The sequence below is a fragment of the Giraffa tippelskirchi genome, chromosome Y, assembly GCF_054371585.1.
Source record: "Giraffa tippelskirchi isolate mGirTip1 chromosome Y, T2T-mGirTip1v1.2.pri, whole genome shotgun sequence".
NCBI classification, from domain to species: domain Eukaryota; kingdom Metazoa; phylum Chordata; class Mammalia; order Artiodactyla; family Giraffidae; genus Giraffa; species Giraffa tippelskirchi.
Window position 1 is genome coordinate 4868786 of NC_137290.1, and position 26215 is coordinate 4895000.

At 47.6% G+C, this 26215-nt stretch overlaps 1 protein-coding gene and 1 long non-coding RNA gene across 6 annotated transcripts in view; one reads left to right on the forward strand and one right to left on the reverse strand.

The window, feature by feature from the left end:
- The window catches only part of LOC145537828 (patatin-like phospholipase domain-containing protein 4), a 41512-nt gene extending 39320 nt beyond the window's left edge, over window positions 1-2192 (reverse strand). For 3 of the 4 annotated variants that reach the window (XM_081568732.1, XM_081568730.1, XM_081568731.1), the window contains exon 1: window positions 2131-2192. Coding sequence is in view for 1 of the 4 variants with exons in the window: in XM_081568729.1 (XP_081424855.1) it covers window positions 90-232 (143 nt within the window). In the remaining 3 variants the exon portion in view is untranslated. Of the gene's footprint in view, window positions 1-89; window positions 269-2130 lie in introns of all 4 variants that reach the window. The other variant, XM_081568729.1, reaches the window with a different exon arrangement.
- Window positions 1999-26215, forward strand: part of LOC145537829 (uncharacterized) — a 443496-nt gene continuing 419279 nt past the window's right edge. For both annotated transcript variants that reach the window (XR_014076444.1, XR_014076445.1), the window contains exons 1-2: window positions 1999-2069; window positions 15044-15119. This is a non-coding gene — a long non-coding RNA (uncharacterized LOC145537829). The remainder of the gene's footprint in view (window positions 2070-15043; window positions 15120-26215) is intronic.

The window sequence follows — 26215 nt, forward strand, 5'->3', positions numbered from 1 at the left end:
TTCCACACGGATGCTAGTCATCATTTCTTAGAAGTGATGATAGAAATACAGTTATGTATGTTTAAATATATATATAAATATATACATACACACAAATATATACATATATGGGCTTCCCAGATAGCTCAGTTGGTAAAGAATCCGCCTGCAATGTGGGAAACTCTGGTTCGATTCCTGGGCTGGGAAGATCCACTCGCTGGAGAAGGGCTAGGCTACCCACTCCAGTATTCATGGGCTTCCCTTGTGGCTCAGCTGGTAAAGAATCCGTCTGCAATACAGGAGACCTGGGTTCAATTCCTGGGTTGAGAAGATCCCCTAGAGAAGGGAAAGGCTACCCACTCCAGTATTCTGGCCTGGAGAATTCCATGGACTGTATATATAGTCCGTGGGGTCGCAAAGAGTATGCGTATGTGTCTACACACATATAATTTTCTGGTCTAAGTATATTTTCAATCAAAGTCTAACTGACCATCCAGATCTTTCAAGGAAATATTTTCTTTTCTCTCACTCACCTTGACCCAATATAATCATATTAATTTAAAAAAATTAACAACAGGTTATATTTGTCAGTACATAGATTATGCAGCCTACTTTCTAATTACGGCAGAAAGCAAATGGATTAATTTCAACTGGCAAGGCATTTGGCCTTTTTTTTTTAACCTTTTGAAACATTTGGGGGCCTGGGTGATTGGTAACATTAGTAACACCACTACAGACTGTAGCAAATTCCAGATTAAAGACACATTTGCTCTTTGCAAGTGGCATCAGTAAATTTAAAATAGACATCTTGGCTCCCTACCCATTTCCCTTGTGAGCATTCCTTTGTTTTGTTTTTAAACTGATGCTCACAATTATTCCATAATGCAATACTGAATTATTCAACAATGCAATATATTTCATAGGGAAGTTTCTCAAGACAAACTGAGATTCCATCTGCTAAGGGCAATGGAAGGCCCAAAGAAATGTCCCCTGCACCATCTGATATTTGCTACAAATTTAACTGTAAAATATATTTACCCCCCGAAACCTCTGGGGGAACGATTTCACCGTGTGTATAAAATATTCCCCCTTGCAATGCTCTTCACTCCGACGCTCTCTGAGTGAAGGGGAAAGGGGCGCCACCCTGGAATTGGTCTGGGCCTGGAATTTAGGAACCTAAGGCCCTGATCCATCCTAAAGGAACTCAGTCCTGAATATTCATTGGAAGGACAGATGCTGAAGCTGAAACTCCAATACTTTGGCCACCTGATGCGAAGAACTGACTCATTGGAAAAGACCCTGATGCTGGGAAAGATTGAAGGTGGGAGGAGAAGGGAACGACAGAGGATGAGATGGTTGGATGGCATCACTGACTCCATGGATATAAGTTTGAGTAAACTCCGGGAGTTGGTGATGGACAGGGAGGCCTGGCGTGCTGCAGCCCACTGGGTCGCAGAGTCGGACGCGACTGAGCGACTGAACTGAAGGCCCTGATGTCTGGAGCCAGGCCTTGTGCCTTCGGCCACTGAAGCCGAGCCCTGGTTTGGGTTTAATTTTTTAAGGATGGAACGGGGAGAAAGGTCTGGGCGTCAGCCTCCAGGGAGCCGGCCGAGCGGTCGCAGGACGAGTGCCCTGCCTCCCACCCCCGAGGTCTGCGGGCAGCGGGAATCCCACCCAGAACAGCTTGCCCCAGGAGACACGTGGGCGGGCCGGACCCTGCGGCTCGACCGCCCCGCCCCCGCCCCGCCCCGCCCCGCCCCGCCCCCCCACGCCCCGCCCCCCCCGCCCCACGCTCCGCCCCACGCAGGTCTGAGGCACTTCCGCGCAGAGCGGCATCCCCCCGGCCCTCAACCGGAACCGGAAGGCGGGGCCGGGCCGTCATTCAACTTGGCCCCGCCGATCGGGGAGGGGCGACGCACGCCTTGGGCCCGCCCAGGAAGGTTCCGCGGACAAAAGGCAGGCGCCCGGTCTACGACGTCATCGCGCTGACGCCGGCGTCCGCTCGGCCCCGCCTGCTCCGTTGAACATTCCGGAGACAACGTGGCGGCGCGCGCTCGGCCCGCCGGACCCTGGTGTTTCCCCTCGCGCGGGTAAGGGAGAAGGCGTTCTGGGCTCTGAGCGTCTCCAGATGGCTAGGGACTCGGCCCTTACCTGCGAGTCCGCTGACCTCCGAACGACCCGCCTGTGCCTTGCACCGGAAGTGCTTGGCCTGTGGCCGGCTGTTTCCCGGAAGTGGTTTCCCTTCCCTCAGCCTCGAGGCGGGTCCGGTTGTCCGTGTTAGGGCGGGCTCTAGGGGCCACTATGGGGCGTGCCGTCCCTCGGCTTTTCTAAGCCCGCCTGTGATTTGTTGTTCCTCAGTATTATTGGAGAGGCCGAACTACAGCCTTGGGCAGCGTCCGGTTCCTCAGGCCGCCTTAGGCTGTGTGGACGCGGGTTGTGTTAACCTTTCTGAGCTTCCCAGGTGACTTCTCTGCAAAACGGGGTGACAAAATGCGAGCTGGCGCTAAATCCGTTGAAGTTGGTGCTGCAGAGGCGGCCTGGAAAGGACCAGCCTCTTGTTTTCGTCAGCGGGCACCACTGGCCCTCTATAGACTTAAGCGTGGCGGCCCGCACTCGGCTGGCATTGCCACCCAGAGTCAAAGGACCGGCGGCTCTTTCTGTCCCTGAACAATGTCTTCCCTGTCTATTCCTAACAACCAAGCCTGGAGGAATTGGCGGGCTTTGTGGTGGAAGGTGGTCCAGAACCCCTTGTTGGAGGACAGGTTTATTCCCACCGAAGCTACAGAAGAGAATCTGAAAAATGCCAAGAGTGGGTCTAAGCGGGAGAAGGAGTGGGCGGGAGCTCCCCAAATGGCCTTTCGCTTGTGCCTTTCCTTTCTCCCCCATTTGAGATGCCGGGGACCTGGACTCTGCCCCAGGACACTTTCTGTAAGCAAGAACCCCAGATGTGATGACTAGGGAGGCGATTTTGTTTTTCATTCGTGTACACAGCCGATTCCAAAGACACCCTAACTTCTATGCATAGCACAACTGCATTATGCCATTAGGATTTAGGGAAGGGAAGGGGGAGTGTGCAATGGCACCCCACTCCAGTACTCTTTTGCCTGAAAAATCCCATGGACAGAGGAGCCTGATAGGCTTCAGTCCGTGGGATCGCTAAGAGTCGGACACGACTGAGCGACTTCACTTCCACTTTTCACTTTCATGCATTGGAGAAGGAAATGGCAACCCACTCCAGTGTTCTTGCCTGGAGAATCCCAGGGACGGGGGAGCCTGGTGGGCTGCCGTCTAATGGGGTCGCACAATCAGACACGACTGACGCGACTTAGCAGCAGCAGCAGGGGGAGTGTGTATCAGGAAATGTAGAAGGACGCACTGTTCAATCTTTCATCCTTCAGCTACCTTCCAACTCTCTGGTAGGGTGTGGTCTTCCCAAGAGAGCATCCTCCAGGGAACTTACTGGAAAGGAGGAAGCGCAGGCCTCAGATCTCCTGAAGCAGAATCTGCGTTTTAGCCGAATCCCCAGAAGTTGCTCTGCATGCTAAAGTTGGCAAAGCTCTGGCCTAATGGGTGGGGTGGTCTGGCTTAAAGTGATGTGATGGCATCACAAATGTAAGAAGAGAGAAGGTCCTCAGAGCCAAAAGTCTGTGGTGGCGGGGCCACCTGCTTCCTGCATTTGGGCACTGCCAGCAGGTTGAGAAGAGCTACAGAGGCCGAGATGGTTGGATGGCATCATCGACCCAATGGGCATGAGTTTGAGCAAACTCCCGGAGATAGGGAAGGACAGGGAAGCCTGGCGTGCTGCGGTCCGCGGCGTCGCAGAGTTGGACACGACTGAGCAGCAACAACAACAACAAGAAGCAGGTTGGCTCAGCAGACAGATGAGGAGCGTGTCCCCGGGGCAGCAAGGACGAACCCCACCACTTGGAGATCCTTCGTTAAAAGGGAAAAGGAGATCTGCGGTTATTACCACACCTGCCGGTGAGTGCCCTCCCACCACATTTAAGGGTCACGGAAAAGTGTTCACAAGCTCCATGATATAACTCTTAACAATTTAAACTCTTTAAAAAATGAAGAAACATCCCTCTTCTCTCCTTTTTAGCCCTTGTCATACCTACATGCAGCTAATTAAAAGGTTCATTTTCATGCAACTTATTAAAAGATTCAGTTACCTTTCCTTTCTTTAAGATAAGGAACAATATCAGATTTATGCATGTTTATTTACGTAATCTCAGCTCCGTGCATAGTGCTTGTCACATAGTGCATGATTAATAAATATTTGTTGGCGATTGTTGGATTTAAGTAAATTACTCTTGTGATGTGAGTAAATAGTATTTTAATTGCCCTTTAAGATCTTTTTTTTTTTTCCAGTAAATCTTTTGCCTGTTTTAGCCTCTCTGTTTTCCCCGGTAATTTAGTTTTGAACTGGCTTATTTGCTAGTCATTTATCAAACATTTATTAAGGAGCCATTGTTTAACAAGCATAGTGCAGGTACAGGGCACACCCAGTTAACAGGAATTTGTTCTTCCTCACCTAGAGCCTAGTGGGCAGGGAGGCAGACAGTTGATGTGTAATTGTAGAGGCATAATCTTGTGCTAGGACACAGGCACACCAAGATGCTGTGTGTGTCCACACTGAGCAGGGGCGTAGCGAACCCTTAGCTCTGGGAGGCACCCATGAGAGCAGCTGGCACAGAAGCGAAGTGCCCAAGGCTTTCCCTGTCCTCAGCTTGACTGACAGTCACTCAGTCGTGTCCGACCCTTTGCAACCCCGTGGACTATACAGTCCATGGAATTCTCCAGGCCAGAATACTGGAGTGGGTAGCCTTTCCCTTCTCCAGGGGATCTTCCCAGCCCAGGAATCAACCCGCGGTCTCCTGCATTGCAGGCGGATTCTTTACCAGCTGAGCCACCAGGGAAGCCCAAGAATACTGGAGTGGGTAGCCTCTCCCTTCTCCAGGGGATCTTCCCGACCCAGGAAATGAACTGGGGTCTCCTGCATTGCAGGCAGATTCTTTACCAACTAAGCTGTCAGGGAAGCCTGTCCTCAGCTTCCTCCTGCAAAATTTGATCATGTGTTTTCATCAAGAAGGAGAAAGATGCAGGCAAGGGATGCTTGCCACCCCTCTGCCTCAAGGACAGGGCCTTGTTTCAGAGTCTGTCCTATTCCGGTCTGCTGTCCACATGGTGGGATTTGTGTTCCAGACTTGGCATCCCAGCACAGGTGAACAGGCCTGTGGGGTGTGCCACCGTTCCATATGACGCCCTTATGGTCCCTCCGTGGGGCAGCTCCTCACTCCTGTCACCTCCTCCCAGAACTCAGCCTGCTGAGCCTGATGCAGTTGAAAGAAGAAATGTACAGGCTGCAATTTCAGAGGGTTGTGGCCAGCGCGCTGGCCTGCACAGCAGCACCCTTGCCACAGGGGCATCAAGGTGGTACCGCAGGTCGCCATGGCCTGGTGAAAGCATCCCTTGTGTCGAGACCACCATAGAGTTCTGAGAAGGGCACTTCTGCAGTCCTGGAGTAGAACATGCCCTGGGCACCCACAGAGAAGGAGGCTGCGTTCATTTCAGGAGGAAGGGCAGGCAGCTGTGGGTGAATGACCCCACAGGGAGGGAGCTGGGGGAATAAAGGCTGTTTAGAGGGAGTGAGCGCAGAGCCGGGGCTTCCCTGGGGGCTCATTGGTAAAGAATTCACCTGCAATGTGGGAGACCTGAGTTCGATCCCTGGGTTGGGGAAGATCCCCTGGAGAAGGGAAAGGCTACCCACTCCAGTATTCCTGCCTGGAGAATTTCATGGACAGAGGAGCCTGGCGGGCTACAGTCCACAGGGTTGCAGAGAGTCACACTCGACTGAGCGACTCAGCACAGCACAGCATAGCACCATGCTGAGAGAGACAGAGAGACAGAGAAGCTGGCCTAGGAGGTGTGATGGCATTTGTTGGGCCTGGGGAGGCAACTGTGATCCTCCCTGGCTCCCTCCCATGCCACACCCACCCTTTTCTCTTTGTTTTCTTAAATGAGTTGAAACTGAATTTCTGAATCTTGCAAGCAGAACAGTTCTTCAGGACATGAGTGCCTTCTCCCTTGCTCTTGTTTTCTGTTAGAAATATGCTAGAAGAACTGACCACTTGAAGTAAAACTCAGTGACTCTATTCTAAATGGAAGTATTTATTTTCAAACTGTATATGAATTGCATATGTAATAAATTTTTGATATATACATACATATATATATATGTAAATAGGCTTCCCAGGTGGTGCTAGTAGTAAAGAATGGTAAAGAATCTCCTGCCAATGCAGGAGACTTAAGAGAAGCAGGTTTGATTCCTGGGTCAGGAAGATCCCCTGAAGGAGGGCATGGCCGCCCACTCCATTATTCTTGTCTGGAGAATCTCCTTAAACAGAAGAGCCTTATGGGCTAAGGTCCATAGGGTCACAGAGTGGGATGTGGCTGAACCGATGTAGCACACAGGCATGCATGCATATATGCAAATGTATGTATTTAATGTGTGTGTGTGTAGATATATGTGTGTATATATACACGTAAAACAGAAGACGGTGGTAACATCTGAAAACAGTTTAAAACTAGGGGTCGTTAAGAAGTGTCAATTACTTGTTTGATACATCTGAGAATATACGGTATGGATCCTAACATAGCCTGCTGCTGCTGCTGCTGCTAAATCGCTGTAGTCGTGTCCAACTCTGTGCGACCCCATAGACGGCAGCCCACCAGGCTGCACCGTCCATGAGATTCTCCAGGCAAGAACACTGGAGTGGGTTGCCTTTTTCTTCTCCAATGCATGAAAGTGAAAAGTGAAAGTGAAGTCGCTCAGTCGTGTCCGACTCTTCGCAACCCCTTGGACTGCAGCCTGCCAGGCTCCTCCGTCCATGGGATTTTCCAGGCAAGAGTACTGGAGTGGGTTGCCATTGCCTTCTCCTAACATAGCCTAGAAAGTAAATATCAAGCTTTTTTCCATTAGAGAAGCATTTTTTAAATGTAACCTTTATGTATAAACTTTGTTTTAATTTCACAGGTGAAGGGTTCCAAATATACACTGAACTGAGAAATCAAAATGGAAAGGTTTTTATTCCAAGTGTTTCTATTATTGTTTATACTGCTTGCAGTTGATATTCTGCATAAATGTGAGATGTAGCAGATAAGCTTTCAAAATTTCAAAATGTCTCCAGAATTGCGCTGTTTGGCCATTATGAATATCGGAACCTTGTTATCCCTTTAGTCCTTTCCTTGGTCAGAATTTGTATATGGTCTTGACATTTAGTTATTTATAATTTTACTAAAAAGTGGTAAAGTAACCCAAATGCTTTGTGACCCCATGCACTGTAGCCCACCAGGCTTCTCTGTCCATGGGATTTCCCAGGCAAGAATACTGGAGTGGGTTGCTATTTCCTGCTCCAGGAGATTTTCCCAACCCAGGAATCGAACCCACGTCTCCTGCATTGCAAGTGATTTCTTTACCGTCTGAGCCATCAGGGAAGCCCCCCCAAATAGTAAAATGATTTAATAAATGTGATGCATGAATATATTTATAACGTGCAGGAAATGTGCTTGCATCTGGAAAAGAAAAAAAAAAAGGCAAGAGTAGCAATTGTGACTTCACTTTCACTTTTCACTTTCCTGCATTGGAGAAGGAAATGGCAACCCACTCCAGTGTTCTTGCCTGGAGAATCCCAGGGACTGGGGGGCCTGGTAGGCTGCCGTCTATGGGGTCGCACAGAGTCAGACACTACTGAAGCGACTTAGCAGCAGCAGCAGCAATTAATGAAAGCTACCCTTCCTGCATTTACCAGTTACGGCGGTAGCTCTTTCTGATGACTGCTTTTCCTGGAAGCTGTGTGGTAAAGTTGGTTATTGTAATGAGAACAAAATTTGCATTAGAAACAAACGATGTTATAAAAGTGGGTCATGTCACTGGTCAAGGTCCTACCTCCAGCTATACCATATATCTAATCAGTTGTCTTTATGCCTTTCATCACTCTTTAAATAAACTTTATTTAGTGTCTAATACAAGACAAAGACTGGAGTAGGCATTAGAAAATTTAAAAAAAAAATCTTGATGGATACATTGCCCATTTTTTAGCTCACAGTCTTTTCTTGCTGGGATGTACTTTCACATTTGTCTGTTCTATTAAGTTCTGCTTATGCTTCAAGGCCTAAACAAACCCTTCTGTCTCAGAGTGCCCTTTTGGATTAAATTCAAACAACTTCTTTCAATGTTAATCCCACTCTTCTTTTTGCTACCAGGCATGGGCCATTGTGACAGCATTTATCACCTCTTATTTTGGTGAGAGATGTGTTTTGCCTCCACGTTCTGTGTTCAGAGTTGATTTGGAGCAGGGACTGTCTCGCCCGGACTGGTTGCTGCCAGTATCTAGAAGATAGTTAACACATAATAACTGTTTAGAAGAGTTAGGAATCTTTATGTTGTGTGTTTCATACAATCTTGAGTTGGTATATCTGACTGAGGCAAAGAGAGAATTCTGCTTCAAGTATCTTCACATTTCAACTCTGCTTCGTGTTCCTTCAAACTCCAACACAGTTTAAATAGAAAAACGGTACCCATGAACCTATTTGCAGGGTAGAGATAGAGACACAGTCGTAAAGAAAGGATATGTGGACCCGGTAGAGGAGGAGAGGGTGGGATAACCTGAGAGCAACACTGGCGTATATACACTGACACGTGTAACACAGACAGCCAGTGGGGAACTGCCAGGTAGCACAGGGAGCTCAGCTCGCTGCTCCAGGATGACCTAGAGGGGTGGGAAGCCAGGAGGAGAGGGAGGCTTAAGAGGGAGGGGACATATGAATGCATATGGCTGATTCCCTTGTAGCTCAGCTGGTAAAGAATCCACCTGCAATGCGGGAGACCTGGGTTCAATCCCTGGGTTGGGAAAATCCCCTGCAGAAGGGAAAAGGCTACCCACTCCAGTATTCTGGCCTGGAGAATCCCATGGGTTGTATAGTCCATGGGGTCGCAAAGAGTCGGATACGACTGAGTGACTTTCACTTCTGGAGAAGGGAATGGCAACCCACTGCAGTACTCTTGCCTGGAAAATCCCATGGACGGAGGAGCCCGGTGGCCTACAGTCCACGGGGTTGCAAAGTGTTAGACGCAACTGAGCGACTTCACTCACTCACAGCTGATTCACGTTGTACAGCGGTAACTCAGGACACCGTAAAGCAATCACCCTCCAATGAAAAAACAAGTATCAGAAGGTTTAGCCATCGGACTCAGCGTAGAGGTGGTGGGATCAGACGTCCAGTCGTCACCGCAAGGCCAGCGTTGTGCCGTTTCCAGTTTTTTTTCTCGTCTCGGTTTCCACCTGCAATCAGGACACCCCCCAGGAGGCTGCCAGCAGCCTCTCAGCACGTCGGGGGGGGGGGGAGTTGTTTGACTGCCTACCTCTCAGGTTTAGGACGGGACTCCTGCTGGTTCTGTTTCCTTCACATGCGTGCCCCTGAAGAGTCAGTGTGAGCAGCCAGTCATGACACAATGACATGAGCCTGTGATGGGGTGAGCGAGCACCCCAGAGGATGGATGTGCAGTAAGGGAAAGCATCGCCAAGTCCAGATGGACTTAGCTGGTCAGGCCTTCCCGGGGAAGAGGTCTGGCAGTCTCAGGCGCGATCGCCTCTGCAGTACCTGAGAGTATTTGTTGAGTTACAGGAGCCAACAGGCAGGTGTCGTCTCTATATGACAGCTTCCCCGGTGGTGCCATGGTAAGGAGTCTGCCTGCCAGTGCAGGAGACACAAGAGACTTGGGTTCGATCCGTGGGTCGGAAAGATCCCCTGAAGGAGGAAACGGCGCCCCACTTCAGTATTCTTGTCTGGGAAATCCCATGGACAGGGGAGCCTGGTGGGCTACAGTCCGTGGGGTTCCAAAAGTGTCGGACACAGCTTGGTGACTGACCATGGACAGGGGAGCCTGGAAGGGGGTGGGGGTACAATCCATGGGGTCGAAAAGAGTTTGATACGCCTAAAGTGACTGAGCACGCGTGCACACACGAGGTTCAGTGGTCAAGAACCCTCCTGCTGATGCAGGAGACATAGGAGACACAGGTTCGATCCCTGGGTAGGGAAGATCCCCTGGAGGAGGAAATGGCAGCCCACTCCAGTATAAGAGGCTCGTCTCACAGCAAACTGGTAGGCACAGAAGTTCTTGAAACTTAGACTCGGAGGTGTCCATTCTTCTCAGTCTGTTCAAAGGACTGTTCACACCCGGAGCCTTGGTGCAGCGTCTCCACGTGAGGCTTGATGTGATGTCACAGGGACCGCTGGTCTGAATGGGCTACCTGTGGAGGAAGGGGGCTCAGGATGTGACTTAGGGCAAGTACCTCCCTGAGCACAGGGAGGAAGCCCCTCCCGCTTACGGGCACAGTTGAGAGGGAGAGGACAGGGTGCTGAGGTACCAGAGCCCGCTGCTCATCCCCATTCTGCTTGCAGGTTGTGGGGGGGGCTTGTGGACAATACAGACCGCGTCCGTTTCCCCGGACCCGGCCTTGGGAACTAGGACACCCTCCTGCAGTGTAGGGTGCACGCCCCTCCAGCTTCATTCTTCTGCTTTTGGTTAGTCTGTGATGGAGCCTGAACGTCAAAACTATCATCAGGGAGAAACAGACAGCTCTCAGGTGAGTCTAAAGCGTGGCCAAGACTGACGACCGCTGTTCCTGGCAGGTGAATCTAAGGTGTAGCCAAGGATGAGGACGAATGTCCTTTGAGAAGTTCTTTACGTGGCCACCAGGGTTGTTGCTCAGTCCCGTCCGACTCTTTTGAGCCCCCCCCGCCCCCCGCACCATGGACTGTAGCCCACTAGGATCCTCTGTCCATGGGATTCTCCAGGCAAGAATACTGGAGTGGGTTGCCATTCGCTTCCTGACCCAGGGATCGAACCCGAGTCTCCTGTATTAGATTGACAGTCGAACTCTTTGCTGCTGAGCCACCAGGGAAGCCAGGCCACAAGGTTACCAGAACCGTAATGCAGGTTTGAAAGAGGGAGGTGCCTAATAGCAAGCCAGTGCTAAATAAGCCTCAGCTTCATCATCACGCTTCCCTGGTGGCCCAGTTGGTAAAGAATCTGCCTGCGATGGTGGAGACCTGGGTTTGATCCCTGGGTTGGGAAGGTCCCCTGGAGAAGGGAAAGGCTACCCACTCCAGTACTCTGGTCTGCAGGATCCCATGGACTACAGTCCATGAGGTCTCGAAGAATCAGGCATGACTGAGCGACTTTCACTTTCACTGTCACTTTTCATCATCGGGAGATCTAGAAGATTCTACACACCTTCCTGACCAGCCCTCAAAACGCTGGGAGAGTACGGACCAGCCAGAAGAGAGTGGGGCTTACCAGCAGTCCCCAACCTTTTGGCACCAGGGACAGGTTTCGTGGAAGTCAATTTTTCCACAGACTGGGGGTGCGAAGGGATGGTTTCTGGTTGATTCAAGCACATTACATTTAATGTGCACTTCATTTCTTTTATTGTGACATCAGCTCCACCTCAGATGATCAGGCATTAGGCACCCGAGGTTGGGGACCCTTGACTTAGATTGCTGTGTTTAGTCACTCCGTCGTGTCCGACTCTTTGCAACTCCATGGACTGCAACCCGCCAGGCTCCTCTGTCCATGGGGATTCTCCAGGCAAGAATACGGCAGTGGGTTGCTATTCCCTCCTCCAGGGGATCTTTCCTACCCAAGGATCGAACCCAGGTCTCCTGCATTACAAGCGGCTTCTTTACTGTCTGAGCCACCAGAGAAGCCCCAGAATACTGGGGTGGGTAGCCCATCCCTTCTCCAGGGGATAGAACCGGGGTCTCCTGCATTGCAGGTGGATTCTTTACCAGCTGAGCTGCTAGGAAAGCGCTTTACTCTGTAGAGTACTGATGAATTAAGTTCTGTCCTGCATCAAAGTCAAATGGCTGTGGAGTATGTTACTTGTTTAGACTGATTCTATGTTTCCTCTGGTCTAATGGTCCCTGAGTTTCTAAACAGCCGTGACTTTGTTGAGTCCACTGTTTGAACCATGTTTTTAGTGAAGAAAACTAAATTTTTAAAATAAGAATAAGATAATTTCTTTATTAAGGAGTATAGTTCTCTATTAATGAGCTCTCATAATTAGAGCTATTGCTAATGTAACAGAGGAGCCTGGCGGGCTACAGTTCAGGGGGTTACAAAGAGTCAGACACAACTGAGCGACTAAATAACACCAGCAAACTTGTAGGTCAGAAAAGTAGGGTTTTGAACTACGTTTGTGGATGGATAAACACACACTCAAGTTCAGTCGCTCAATTGTGTCTGACTCTGCGATCCCATGGACTGCAGCACGCCAGGCCTCCCTGTCCATCACCGATTCCCAGAGCTTTCTCAGACTCATGTCCGTTGAGTCGGTGATGCCATCCAACCATCTTATCCTCTGTCATCCCCTTCTCCCGCCTTCAAACTTTCCCAGCATCAGGATCTTTTAGATTCAATTGCTGGGTCGGGAAGATCCCCTGGAAAAGGAAATGGCAACCACTCCAGTATTCTTGGCTGGAGAATCCCATAGATAGACGGAGAAGCCTAGTGGGCTACAGTTCATGGGGTCTCAAAGAGTTGACACAACTGACTGACTAACACTTCCAACCTAATAGCTGCCAGTAACTTGATTGATTATACAGTCAGTGACCTAATATTAGGTGTATGTAAGACTCCTTTTTGCATATGTTGCTTCCAGACATCTTATCAATAATCTAGACTCATGAACGTCATATCAACATGTGGTAGTGTCCACTTGTGAATGATGTGAAGAGGAGAAAGATTATATAAGATACGGAGATTTAATTATTTCCTGGGCTTTTTCACCACCTAAATGAGGTCTTCCCACTGGCTTTTACAACCATGCTGTCTGAATTTGTGTCTTAATAAACTTATAAATTATGACTTGCCATGGGTGTCAGTGCTAGAAGTACTGAATACACGAAGATCAGGGCTGTCTATTTAGTAATATGATAAAGTTCTTTAACACACCCATCAGAGCTCATACTTTCAAGTAAGTGTTTTATTCAACACAGTCCTGTTAAGAGCTGATTAACTGTCTCCTTCATCTATGAATGTATTTATTCAGCAGTGTTGCCTGTGAGTGCTTCATGTTGGACATTTTCACAGGCTCATGGGTGTAATAATGAATGAGGCAGGTAGGCTAGAGTCTCATGAGGAAGAAAGATGCCACCCAGCCATTGCAAGGCAGGGGTGTGAGCCCTAAGGTGGCACTGATGATGTGAAATCCTACCCAACCTAGTCCCTGGCATTAGGTCACTTGTTAAAACAACATGACTCCTCAGAGAAGGAAATGGCAACCCACTCCAGTATTCTTGCCTGGAAAAGGCCATGGACAGAGGAGCCTGGTGGGCTACAGTCCATGGGGTTACATGCATGAGGGTGGAGGGAGATGGGTTGGTAGCAATAAACTAGTAGAACTGGAAAAAAAAAAAAAAGACTCCTAAGTGGAATCCTGGCCAGTGGAATTCCAGAGTATGAGTAAAGAGTTTAAAAGTTCATTCATTATCAGTAGGCATTATCATTTGCAACAGCATGGGTAGACCTAGAGATTGTTGTACTGAGTGAAGTCAGACAGAGAAAGAGAAATAGCATATGATATTGCTTATACTTGGAATCTAAAAAGAAATGATACAGATGAACTTATTTACAAAACAGAAACAGACTCACACACTTAGAGAATGAACGTATGGTTGCGTGTGTGCAGCAGGGGCTTGGGGGGAAGGATGGGGGAAGGGACAGTTAGGGAGTTTGGGATGGACATGGACACACTGCTGTATGTAACATGGAGAACCAACAAGGACCTGCTGGACAGCACAGGGAACTCGGCTCAATACTCTGTAATAACCTTATAGTTCCAGGGGGAAGGATGGGGGAAGGGATAGTCAGGGAGTCTGGGATGGACATGGACACACTGCTGTATTTAACACGGAGAACCAACAAGGACCTGCTGGACATCACAGGGAACTCTGCTCAATACTCTGTAATAACCTTATGGTTCCCAGGGGAAGGAGGGCGGAAGGGATAGTCAGGGAGTTTGGGATGGACATGGACACACTGCTGTATTTAACATGGAGAACCAACAAGGACCTGCTGGACAGCACAGGGAACTCTGCTTAATATTACGTAACCTAAATGGGCATAGAATTTGAAACACAGTAGATACATGTATATGCAAAACTGAATTAGTTTGTTGTACACCTGAAACTAACACAGCATTGTTAATCAGCTATGTGGTCCTTTCATGATGTGTCTAAGTCAAATTATTATGTTCTCCATCTTAAACTTACACCATACTGTTTACTAATCATATCTCAATAAAACTGGGAATAAAAGTACATTATCAGAACTGGATCATAGTCACTGTAAAAGCAGGGTGCTCTTGGAATTGTCTTCAAAAGTTTAGGGTATTTTATTGACTGTTGCTTAGAGAGACAAATGATAAATATTTAATATAAATCGGATTCTTTTCATATGAGTACTGCTAGTTCAGAACAGTATTAGAGTCATACTTAAACCTTTTGTTTTATGATTTTGTGTATTGGTTTTGACTGTGCTGGTCTTGGCTGCTTCTGCATGGACTTTCTCTGGTTGTACCGAGCAGGGGCTCCTCTTCTATTAGCAGGCTTCTCATTGCCGTGGCTTCTCTTGGTGCGAAGCGTGGGCTTTACGTGCGCAGGCTTAAGTAGTGACTCATGGGCTTAGCTGCTCCGCAGCATGTGGAATCTTCCCAGACCAGGAATCAAACCCGTGTTGCCTGCATTGGCAGGCAGATTCCCAATCACTGGGCCACCAGGAAGTCCCCATACTTAACCTCTTACAAGCTCTGGGATTTAGTAGAGGGAACGGCGTACAGTAGGCGCTCAGTGACTGTTTACTGCTAATTGACTATGCAGGAGGTCTGGCGAAATGATTGATGTACATCTGGAGAGTTCTATTTCTGGCCTAAAGCCAGACAGACCTGAGTGCTGAGCCGGCTTTGCCAGTGGTGTTTCTCATTCATTCTATCATTTCCAGGCACTCTTCAGAGAGGAGAGACTCCCTTGGACAAGACAGGCAGGCTGCCCCACTGAACGTGCTTCCGATATTCAGAGTGAGTACTCAGCAAGGACCATACATGTTTGGATATTAAAATTCAGATGCATTTAAGTCTCATCTGTGTGATGTAAAATAACTCAGTTTGCAGGTACACTGATACTTTTACACACAGACACACACTCACAGAGTGAAAGTTTAACGGGTGTGGCTTAAGGTAAGTCAGCATTTTGTTTTTCCTCATTTGTGCAGAGTGTTTGGTTCAAATCCAGGAAGTGCCACATATAGCTGTGTGATCTTGGGGAGGTTGCTTAACCTCTCTGTTTTTCAGTTCCTTAAATTGTACATTATGGATAACATGATGTAATAACACCTAAATTATAGAACGTGCGTGAGGCTAAGTGAGTTAATATGTATAAGGAGCCTAGAATTCTGTTTGTCACATAGTAAGAACTGTTTAACTATTGCATTGTTATTATTTTCCACCATAACAATATTAACATCAAAAATATTTAATTTACCAGATCAAATAATCTATGAACTATTAATATGTATAAGAAGATATTATTATGCTTAAATTTTTAAATATTTCTGAATCCAGAAAAGTTAATATATTTTAAGAGTATAGAATAGCTTTTGTTACATAGTAACTGTTTTGTTGTTATCCTTAACTATAATAATGTTATATATAATAATATTAACATTAAGAACACTTAGATTACTGGATCCAACTACCATTTTAATATTTTTGATTATTTTTAATGTTTTCAGTATGTTGAAAAGCATGAATTACCAAAATGAGAATGAAATTAAATGGTTACTTTGGGAATGCAGTAATTTAGAATACCTTTCCTCTCTAGATGAAAAATGTGTCCTCAAGAAATCCAATTGCTTGGAACTGAGTATATTTTAAAATTCTAACTCAATTTCCTTGCAATTTATAGATCTAGCATTATTAAAATATTCATATCTTTGAGCTAATGTGGCATAACAAATTTAATTTGCACAACAAAGATGACATGAATAGAACATGATCTATAATCACTTTTTTTAAGCCTCACGCTGTAGGCACTTCATCAGAAAGAGAGACAAGTCAGATATATTTTATAGCTCTCTAAAACCTTCCAAATAAACTCTTAGAAAGTGATGTAGTAATACAGTTTTGGAACAAAAGATTTTGTATGGTTTTCATGGTGTCTCAGTTGAGTAAGGTACCACCCTGCTGTCCTTGACAGGGTTGTTTGACATGTATGGGGGTGCTTTGTATTATTGTTTAGAGGCGTCTCCACTCAGCAATGTCATCTGAGATTGTGAAGGAGAGATGGAGGAGAAAAGAACCACAGGTTGCAGTCCTGGTCCAGGGGCAGCTCCAGGGCAGACGTGACCAGACCGTTGTAGTGATGAGCCTAGTCTACCACTAGCTGGGGACTCCCCTCAAAGAGTGGGGCCTCCCGAAACCCGGGAGCAGACCCCCAGGGGCTGCCGCTGGAGGCCCGTAGCCCACTGCACAGGATAGGACATAGGTTCTTCCTCGAGGGCAGATGTGAGCAGCGCATCTCCAAGGCCGCTCTCCCCTGGGTTCTGAATCCAGCTGAGCATCTGTCTAGAGTCTGATCGTTTGCTCTTTGTACCAAAGACGTCCAGGGTTCAACACAGACACACATCTGGGGTGTCCGGTTTCACAGTGTCTTCTTTGAGGATGACTCACATTGCCTTCTGGTTTTTTGGGAGCAGTGTGAGAGAGGCCGGTAAAGATTAGCTCAAAGGGTTTTACTTGATGAATCTTGTCTCTCTGAAGGGCGTGGACTCTGCCTCTGGCACTGAATGTTGTTATGAGTTCTAGTAGGGGGAGGAGGGGGAGGGGAGGAGGAGGAAGGGGAATTACAGCAGGAAAAGCAGGTGGGGAAGGGAGTAACCGAAGGAGTAACAGTAACAACGGCAACAATACTAACATTGCTACTATTTTTTGGACCTGCTGCTGATGGTTGCCACGTGAAATGTTACGCAATACTTCCACCACCACCGCAGAGCAAGTGTGTTATTTTAATTTTAGAGATGATACACGCAGAGGTTAAGTAACTTGCCCCAGCTTATCAAGCCAGGGAATGGCAGATGTGAAATCCAGACCCATGAGGTAGGGACCTCCAGGCGTGTGCTCCTAACCGCTACCCTTTCTAATCAAGACGTGGGTGTGATTATCCCATATGCACCGTGTATTAGATGCCTGGTGCCTGTGTGTGTCATCTCTGAAACCTTGATATCTTCACCCGTAGAAAGTCAACAATAATAATAATATTAACCAACCTGACTTTCTCATAGAGTTAATGCAAAGAAAAAAAGAGAATGTTGAGAAAGTGTTTTTGTAAAAGAGAAAATGTTGTGGTAAAGTGTAAACTCTTCGTAAATACATGTTGGTCATTATCGTACTGTTGGTTGTTCTCGTACCGGTGTGAATTTTTTTGTGTTCTAGAAAGGAGAGTAGTTTGCAGTTGACCATAGCAAGGGTGAGAGCTTCACACTCAGGAATTAGGATCCCAGAGTTTTGAGAGCTGGAAGGTCTCCGGAGGGTGTGCAGCTCAGTGCTTCTCTGTCTCATGGCCTATTTATATCGCCTGGGGACCTTTTAAAAATCGATGCTCAAGAGTCATTCCATTTTCAGAAATCTCATTTAACTGGTCTGGAGTAGGGCTCAGCCGTCTCAGTATATGCATACGCGTATGTGTTTGTACATGTAAATGTGTGTATGCCTGTGTAGGTATAGGTATATGCTTGTGTGTGTGTGCCTGGGCACACTTGTGTGTGTTCTCCCACGATGATTCTAGTGTGTAGTTGGGGGCAAGAATGGCTGAACAGAACTCACGACCTTCTTTCTAATAATCATGGTTCCGTTCAGTTTAGTCGCTCAGTCGTGTCTGACTTTTTGCAACCCCATGGACCGCAGCACACCAGGCCTCCCTGTCCATCACCAACTCCCGGAGTTTACTCAAACTTACTTCCATTGAGACGATGATGCCATCCAACCATCTCATCAATAATCATGGTAGCCTCTTGTTCACCCAGAATGGTTACAGCCAACACCCCCTGCCCAGGTCCAAGCTGATAAGCCCACCCCGTTCCCCTCTCAAGTATTCTGGTTTGGATGATAAATTATGCCGTCCTCTGGTGGCTCAGATGGTAAAGAATCTGCCTGCCAATCCAGGAGATGTGGGTTCAGTTCTTGGGTCGGGAAGAGCCCCTGGAGAAGGGAATGGCAACCCACTCCAGTGTTCTTGCCTGGAGAGTCCCATGGACAGAGGAGCCTGGTGGGCTACAATCCACGGGGTCACAAGAAGTCAGAGGTGACTGAGCAGCTGAACACACTGCTGACAAGGAATTGAGACTTTGGGGGGCTCTTTTCCTTCCAAAGGGAATTGAGTAGAATGCCCTCATTGGGCTTTCAAGGGTTGCTTTGCAGTCGTGTTCAACACCATATGTGTAAGCATGATGCTTCCTGAGAGTCTTACGATGAGAGAATTTCTCTTTGGTTAGAGTCTTCTTTTAAAATCTATTTTAATTTTTTGGCTGTGCTGTGCAGGACATGTGGGATCTTCGTTCCCTGACCACGGATTGAACCTGTATCCCCTGCACTGAGAATCTTACCCACTGGACCCCTAGGGAAGTCCCCAAGCTGAGAGAATTTCTTACTTTCGCTGTGATAGTAAAAATTCTTTAAAATAGAACTACACTGTGTTTCCATGTGGCCCACCTAAGGTTTGCAGTCCTGAAGTCTCTCATCTCCTCTGATTCATGTATGCAGGGAACACGTCATCGCTGTTTCAGTTCCTGGATGTGCCTTCTCCTGACTGCTAGCAATTGTTACTTAGGGAATTACAATTTGAAAACAGGTCAACAGCTTTATCAGCTGTCTCAGTTCTAGTTTTCTGAGTATCATGCAGGTCAGTGTGGACCCTGCTGGGTGTGACATGCTTGATGACGACATTTATGAGACCTCCGTCCAAAAGAAAATTTGACATTGATCAAGAAATCTGAGCGCCAAAGAATGGATGCTTTTGAACTGTGGTGTTGGAGAAGACTCTTGACAGTCCCTTGGACTGCAAGGACATCCAACCAGTCCATCCTAAAGGAAATCAGTCCTGAATATTCATTGGAAGGACTGATGCTGAAGCTAAAACTCCAGTACTTTGGCCACCTGATGTGAAGAGCTGACTCATTGGAAAAGACCCTGATGCTGGGAAAGATTGAAGGAGGGAAGAGAAGGGAACGACAGAGGATGAGATGGCTGGATGGCATCACCAGTTCAGTGGACATGAGTTTGAGTAAGCTCCGGGAGTTGGTGATGGACAGGGTAGCCTGGCGTGCTGCAGTCCATGGGGTTGCATAGAGTCGGACACGACTGAGCGACTGAACAGCAACAACAAAGAAATCTGACCTATAGTTGAGTCTGACAGGTCTTGGTGGCATCTTCTTGGTTGAGACTTTCTCAGCCAAGGTCAAATCTGATTTTGTCATTAAGGTCTGCATAGCACAGACTACACACACCCCAGAATAACTCAGATACTTCTTAGCCAGTAGGCTGGCTTTTAGGGGGTACACAGGAAGTCTGTTCAGTACAACTGTGAATCCATGAATGTGAGCACTTTTTTTTTTTTTGCAGTACTGGGTCTTATTTACCACACGTAGGATCTTATTTTTTAGTTGCTGCACAGGAAATTTTAGTTGTGGTGTGTGGGACCTGGTTTCCTGACCAAGGATCTAACCCCGGCCCCCTGCATTGGGAATGTGGAGTCTTAGCCACTGAACGACCGGGGAAGTCCTCACACATTTCTGTAATAGGAATTAAGCATTTCTCCTCAGCGTTGGGTGTGTTGTCCCGGAATGAGCCAATCACTAGTGCAGCTCTCGAAACGTGCAATGTTTCTCTTGAAATTGGTCAGAGTGAAATCAAAGATAGAAGGTGCTCCTACCAACCAGCATTAATGGCTTTGCCTCCTTGAGGTTACAGCCAACACCTGCTTCAAATGCTCATCTGTGACAGCTGAGTTGTCATCCCCAAGATAAGAGAACTCTGAACCTTCCCGAGTCTGTGAGATTTTCAATGTGTCTTTCTTACATAAAGGTATCCATTTCTGAGCATTGCATCACTTACATAGCCAAAAAAAAAAAAAAAAAAAGAGCTGTGTATTGAATTGGACTCCCAAGCAGATGGCGCTTTTCGTACCAAGCAGCTCCTGATTTTCCTGTGTGTGTTCCAGGGAACCATAAACCACCTGGCTGAGCTGAGTTGTGCCTATTCATAAAGCACCAGGCGGCCCCAGGACACCAGCTCTGCTTGCTAATCAAAAGCGATACTGTCGACATACCACATTAATGCAGAGATTGATACAGGTAGGCAGTTACCGTGGGACTAGGCAAGTTTTATACCCACGCCAGCTTCTATGCCTCTGCAGTTTGCTATGTTTGCAGACCACTTTGGGGAATTTTCCCTCCAAGGATAAATCTCTGCCTTTAATCTCGTTATCATCTGTACATCACTGAGGTGTTTTGCTCTGTTTACTGATGAATGATGCTTCTTTTGGATCTCCAAACTGGCACATGATTCAAGACCCACCTGGCAACTTTTGACCCTAGGAAACCCCACATACACCAGCTCCACACACACCTAGCTCGCTGACTTCCAAACTATCAGCATTAAAAAATGAAAAAAAATAAAATAAAATAAATACTAAGAGGGATTTGGAACTATGTAGCAATCCCCTAATCAGACTGTAGAAGGAAATCTCCCTGGAGTTAGCCCTGGGTACTATGTACGGCAGGGTTGACCACCGTACCTGGCCTTTTTTTTTTTTTTCAAAGCTCTTTTCTCTGCTTTTCTGCTTAAAGGAGGGGGCTTCGTATCCATCGTCCTCCCCTGCCCCCTGGAAAGGAAATCTTGCAAATAACCCATCTCATAGCTTACCAAAAGCAGTGACTTTTTCATATGACTTGCATCATGATGATTATGTATTTCTGGTTTTTGAAAAACAGGAGCGACTTGAACACGTTGATAACCTTGGACAAGCAGCATGAGTTTTTAACAAGAATATATTGTGCATAAGCTGCAGTGAAAGAATTGTCAATTGTCTAGTACGTTTCATCTGAATATTGTTTGTTGCATCCAGTTCAGTTCAGTCGTATCCGACTCTGTGCGACCCCATGGACTGCAGCATGCCAGGCCTCCCTGTCCTTCACCATCTCCGAAGTTTATTCAAACTCATGTGCATACACTCGGTGATGCCATCTAACCATCTCATCCTCTGTCATCCCCTTCTCCTCCCGCCTTCAATCTTTCCCAGCATCAGGGTCTTTTCCAATGAGTCGGTTCTTTGCGTCAGTTGCATTATTCCTATATTTTGGTTCTTCTTTATATTTTTTAACCTAAAAGCAAGCAAAAAAGATGTATTTTTGGAGTAGGTGGTTCAGACTGTTGCCTACCAGGCTCCTCTATCCATGGGATTTTCCAGGCAAGAATGCTGAACTGGGTTGCCACTTTACTTTTCCGGGGGATCTTCCCACCTCAGGGATCGAACTCGGGTCTCCTGCGTTGCAGGCAGACTCTATACCATCTGAACCACCAGGTAATTCCCAACAACCAGAACAAAAAAAGATGTATTTTGGGAGTAGGTGGTTCTGTTGTCCAGTTCTGATCTACCCAGGGGGCCAGGTGCGGCATGTGAGTTCTAGTTCCCTGAGCAGGGACTGAGCCTGGGCTGCCTGCACTGGGAGTGCAGAGTCTTAGCCACCAGGCCTCCAGGGAACCCCCGGGCTGATTCTTACATTCTTACTTCTTCTGTTCGTCTTCTTTCCATACCCAGCCCACCCCCTGGTTTTCCTTTTCCTTTTACTGCTCGTCTTTTCCATATGGTGCCTTCTCATGACCTGTGCTCACCTGGACGTGAGGTTTTTGCCCTATCGTTCATTAACATGCTCCCTACAATAGGGGACTTTAGGAACCGTAGTTGAATACCTTTTTCTTTGGGGCTAGTGTTAAAGAACCCACCTGCCAATGCAGGAGACTTAAGAAACATGGGTTCGATGCCTGGGTTGGGAAGATCCCCTGGAGGAGGGCACGACGACCCACTCCAGTATTTTTGCTTGGAGAATCCCATGGACGGAGGAGCCTGGTGGGCTACAGTCCACGGGGTCACAGAGAGTCGGACACGACTGAAGTGACTTAGCACGCACGCGCCTTTTTCTTGAGAGAAGGAAGCTCAGAGGTAAAAGGAGAGGGCAGCCCTGTTGACAGAGCACCTCCCCATCTCAGAGAGTGCCCCGGCTGCTTTCTGCTCCGTGGGGCCCTGGGTCTCCTCTCAGCCCTTCAGGTGGACAGAGCCAGCCTCCCTTTGCAGGGAGGACTGTTCCCAGCGTGCTGTGCTGTGCTCATCAGACCTGAAGCCCGTGCAGGAGACTTGAACGTGCGCCTGAGATACAGTTCTCCACTTAATAGAAACTGGGAGAGTAGTCCGGGGGCCTGGTTGAAGAAGTAGAAGCCAAACATAATTTGGACATCTCCCCCCAAATCTTTACGTGGGGTTCCTACCAACGTGTGACCGCTCCGCGCCCGGCTCTGGTCTGAACTGTTGTATGCTCAGTCACTCAGTCGTGGCCGACTCTTTGCGAGCCCGTGGACTGTAGCCCGCTGGGCTCCTCTGTCCAAGGGATTGTCCCAGCGAGGAAACAGGAGTGGCTTGTTGCCACGTCCTTCTCCGGGGGATCTTCTCGATCCAGGGTCAAACCCTCATCTCTGTACTGGCAGGTGGATTCTTTACCCCTGGCACCACCTGGGGTCAGGTCATTTATTCTGCCTCCTTATCCTGTTACTGTTGACATGCTGAGTACTTAATACAAATAACAAAAAATATCCTTCAGAGAGACAAACACTGCTGACAGCCGGGCAGCTTAATTCACCTTTCGTTTCTTTTTCATCTGTTTGCTTTGGAACTGACATTTCCGTATGAAATATTCTTCTGTCTCAAAGCCGAACACCTCTGCTTCATTTCCTTCTCCAAGACAATGAATTCTTTCTAAGGAAATGATGTTTTCCGTGGGGCCTTATTTCCAAGTCACCCGCTGCTTTGTAATTTATTTACAGTTCTCTTGTTGGATGAGAACACAGGTCTGCCGTATGTCTCCCACTTTGTTTTCTCCTGTAAATGGCTTCTCCTCCCCACCCCACCCCCCACCTTGTTTAATTTCTCTGCAACCAGCGTGCTCTATATGTTTTCACCCGCGTCTCATGGTTCTCCGATTCCCCGCATGAACCGTGATCGTCGTGAGACGAACATTTCTAAATCTGCTTCTCACATGAGGCGTGGACAAGCACATGGGGATTCTGTGCGATGTCTGACACCGGTGAGCTTGGCTGACACCTCAACACTGGTTTCCACTTTTTTCCTGAGTGTTTCTGAAAACTCATAAAAAACCCACCATGCATAGCATTGTTTGTTTTTATTTTTCTCCTGAGGAAAGTTTTCTTTCTTTCATAAAACACATGTCCTTGTGAGGCGGTTTTTTTGTTTAGGTGATTCCTTACATTTGCTTTGAAAATAAAATCGATGGACTTCTAGAAATGTTTAGTTGGAAAATAAAACCCTTCATTTAATAGTCATGTTGCCAAAACAGGGGCATTTGAAATGCTGATAGTTGGCTGCAAAGAACAGTAGTTCTGGAGTTCACCAGTTCACTGATGACTTTTTTTTTTTCCTGATTTCAAACCATATCTGCTAATCTAATCCTTTTCTAAGGACACTTAATAATGTAGACACTTTTTTTTTAATGTGCCAGGTGCATTGTTTATTATTTATTTATTGGAGTATAATTGCTTTACAGGGTGATGTTAGTTTCCGCTGTACAACAACCTGAATCAGCTGTCTGTATACAACACCCCTTCCTTGTTGGGCCTCCCACACAGCCCTCTATCCCACCCTCTAGGTCATCACAGAGCACCGAGCTGGGCTCCCTGTGCTTTATAGTACATTCCCACCAGCTGGCTCTTTTACCCATTTCCTGTTTTTCATTCACTTAGTCGTGTCTGACTGCGACCCCATGGACTGCAGCACACCAGGCTTCCCTGTCCTTCACCATCTCCCAGAGTTTGTGCAAACTCATGTCCTTTGAGGCGGTGATGCCTTCCAGCCACGTCATCCATTTAACACGTGGTAGTGTACATGTATCAATCCTAATCTCCCAATTCGTCCCATCCTCCCCTTCCCACCCTGTGTCCACGTGTGCATGCATGCTAAGTCACTTTAGTTGTGTCCAACTCTTTGTGAATCTATGGACTATAGCCCACCAGGCTCCTCTGTCCGTGGGATTCTCCAGGCAAGCATACTGGAGTGGGTCGCCATGCCCTCCTCCAAGGGATCTTCCCTTCTCAGGGATCAAACCCATGTCTCTTAAATCTCCTGCACTGGCAGGCGGGTTCTTTACCACTAGCGCCCCCTGAGAAGTCCACCTGTAGACAATGTAAAAATATTATTTGCTTCCCAGTGAGGAGGTGGGAAGTATACATACATACACACACACACAAATACATACACAGCTTTCTTTGTATGCACATATACGCACCCACATGCATACACATGCGTCATACCTACATGTGTGCAAAGAGACACATGGGTGTACTAGTAATGCCTAGTTAGGCTGCGGTGACACTAACCTGGCTAACCGTGGGATCTGTGTGGAGGTGAGGAAGAACTGAAGAGGTGTGCCCGTCCTCACACACGTTTCTAGTTAATTCTAGGACAGGACAGAGTGTAAAGCTAGGAGGTGGGGCCCCAGGGACAAGGACTTTATGGGTAGCTTCAGGGGTAGAAGTTGCCGGCGAAGATTAGGGAAATCCATAAAGGTTCAGGCAAGAGAAAGTAGAAATTGAGTCTGTCTGGGAGATGGGGAGAAATGTGAAGAGAAAGCAGAAATTGAATGCGTCCGGGAGACAGGGAGAGACATGGCCAGAAAGAGTCCCCGTGGGTCATTGTCCAAACCAGCCACCCTGGAATTTGGGCGCATGGCCTATTCAGTAGGGAACTGAGTTGGAAAGCAGAAATGAACACGCAGGTCAACAGGGAGGCTTAGCTCTAAGTAGGCCCGTGGGTCAGCAGTTTCTAAAACCTCATTGTTATCGAAAAAAACAAACAAAAAACTGTGTATTCATTAAAGAGAACACTTTTCAAAATGCGGACGGGATGATCTGGATGGAAGCAAAGAGAAAGGAAAGACGTGCGTGCTCTCGGTATGGAACGGACGTCCCGTGGCGTTTGATGAGGGCTGGTGGCTGAGGAAGGATGCACAGGGAAAGAAGCGAGGTCCCGTGTCCCTGTTGCCGCCCCAAGGGACACCGTTCATGCTTTAGCTGCGTGGCGGTCATGGATATCGGTGTCTGACCTTCAGCTGCAAGGCAGAGAGCTGGGACTAGACTGGGCTGGGCTGAGGCTCTAGCCTCATTTTCAGAATGGCCCCATGGAAGGTCACCCAGAGCCTGAATTCCTGCTGTCTACGCAGGTACCGTGGCTTCAATTCCTCATCATCTTTATGACCGGAGGAGATCAGGGCACGTGTCAAAGGAATGATGCGATGAGCAAATGAAGTCTGTATCTTCGTGACTTTTTTTGTGGATTCTTTGCCGTCATTTTTGGGGTTCACGATTCTCGGTGCAGGACTTCCCTGGCAGTCTAGTGGTTCAGAATATGCCTGCCAGTGCAGGGGACACAGATTTCATCCCCAGTCTGGGAAGAGCTCACATGCCGTGGAGCAAAAAAGAGCCCGTGTGCCAGAACCACTGAGGCCCGTGTTCTGAGAATCCGTGCTCAGCCGCAAGAGAAGCCGCTGCCATCAGAAGCCTGTGCACTGGAACCAGAGAGTAGCCCCCTCTAGGAGCTCTCTTCTACTAGAGAAAGCCCATGCACAGCCAGAAAGACACAGTGCAGCCAAAAATAGAAGTAAATAAAGTCAATGCATCATTGTCCTTAAAAAAAAAAGATGTTTTAGTGTTGTGTCCAAAAGTCCGAGGTGGGTTATTCCAGCTCACCCACAGAAGCTGGCGTTGCAAATACACTCCAGTCCAAGAGAGATGGGCTGGCCGAAGGCTGTCACAAGAGCTGGTCAGAAGACATCACGAGG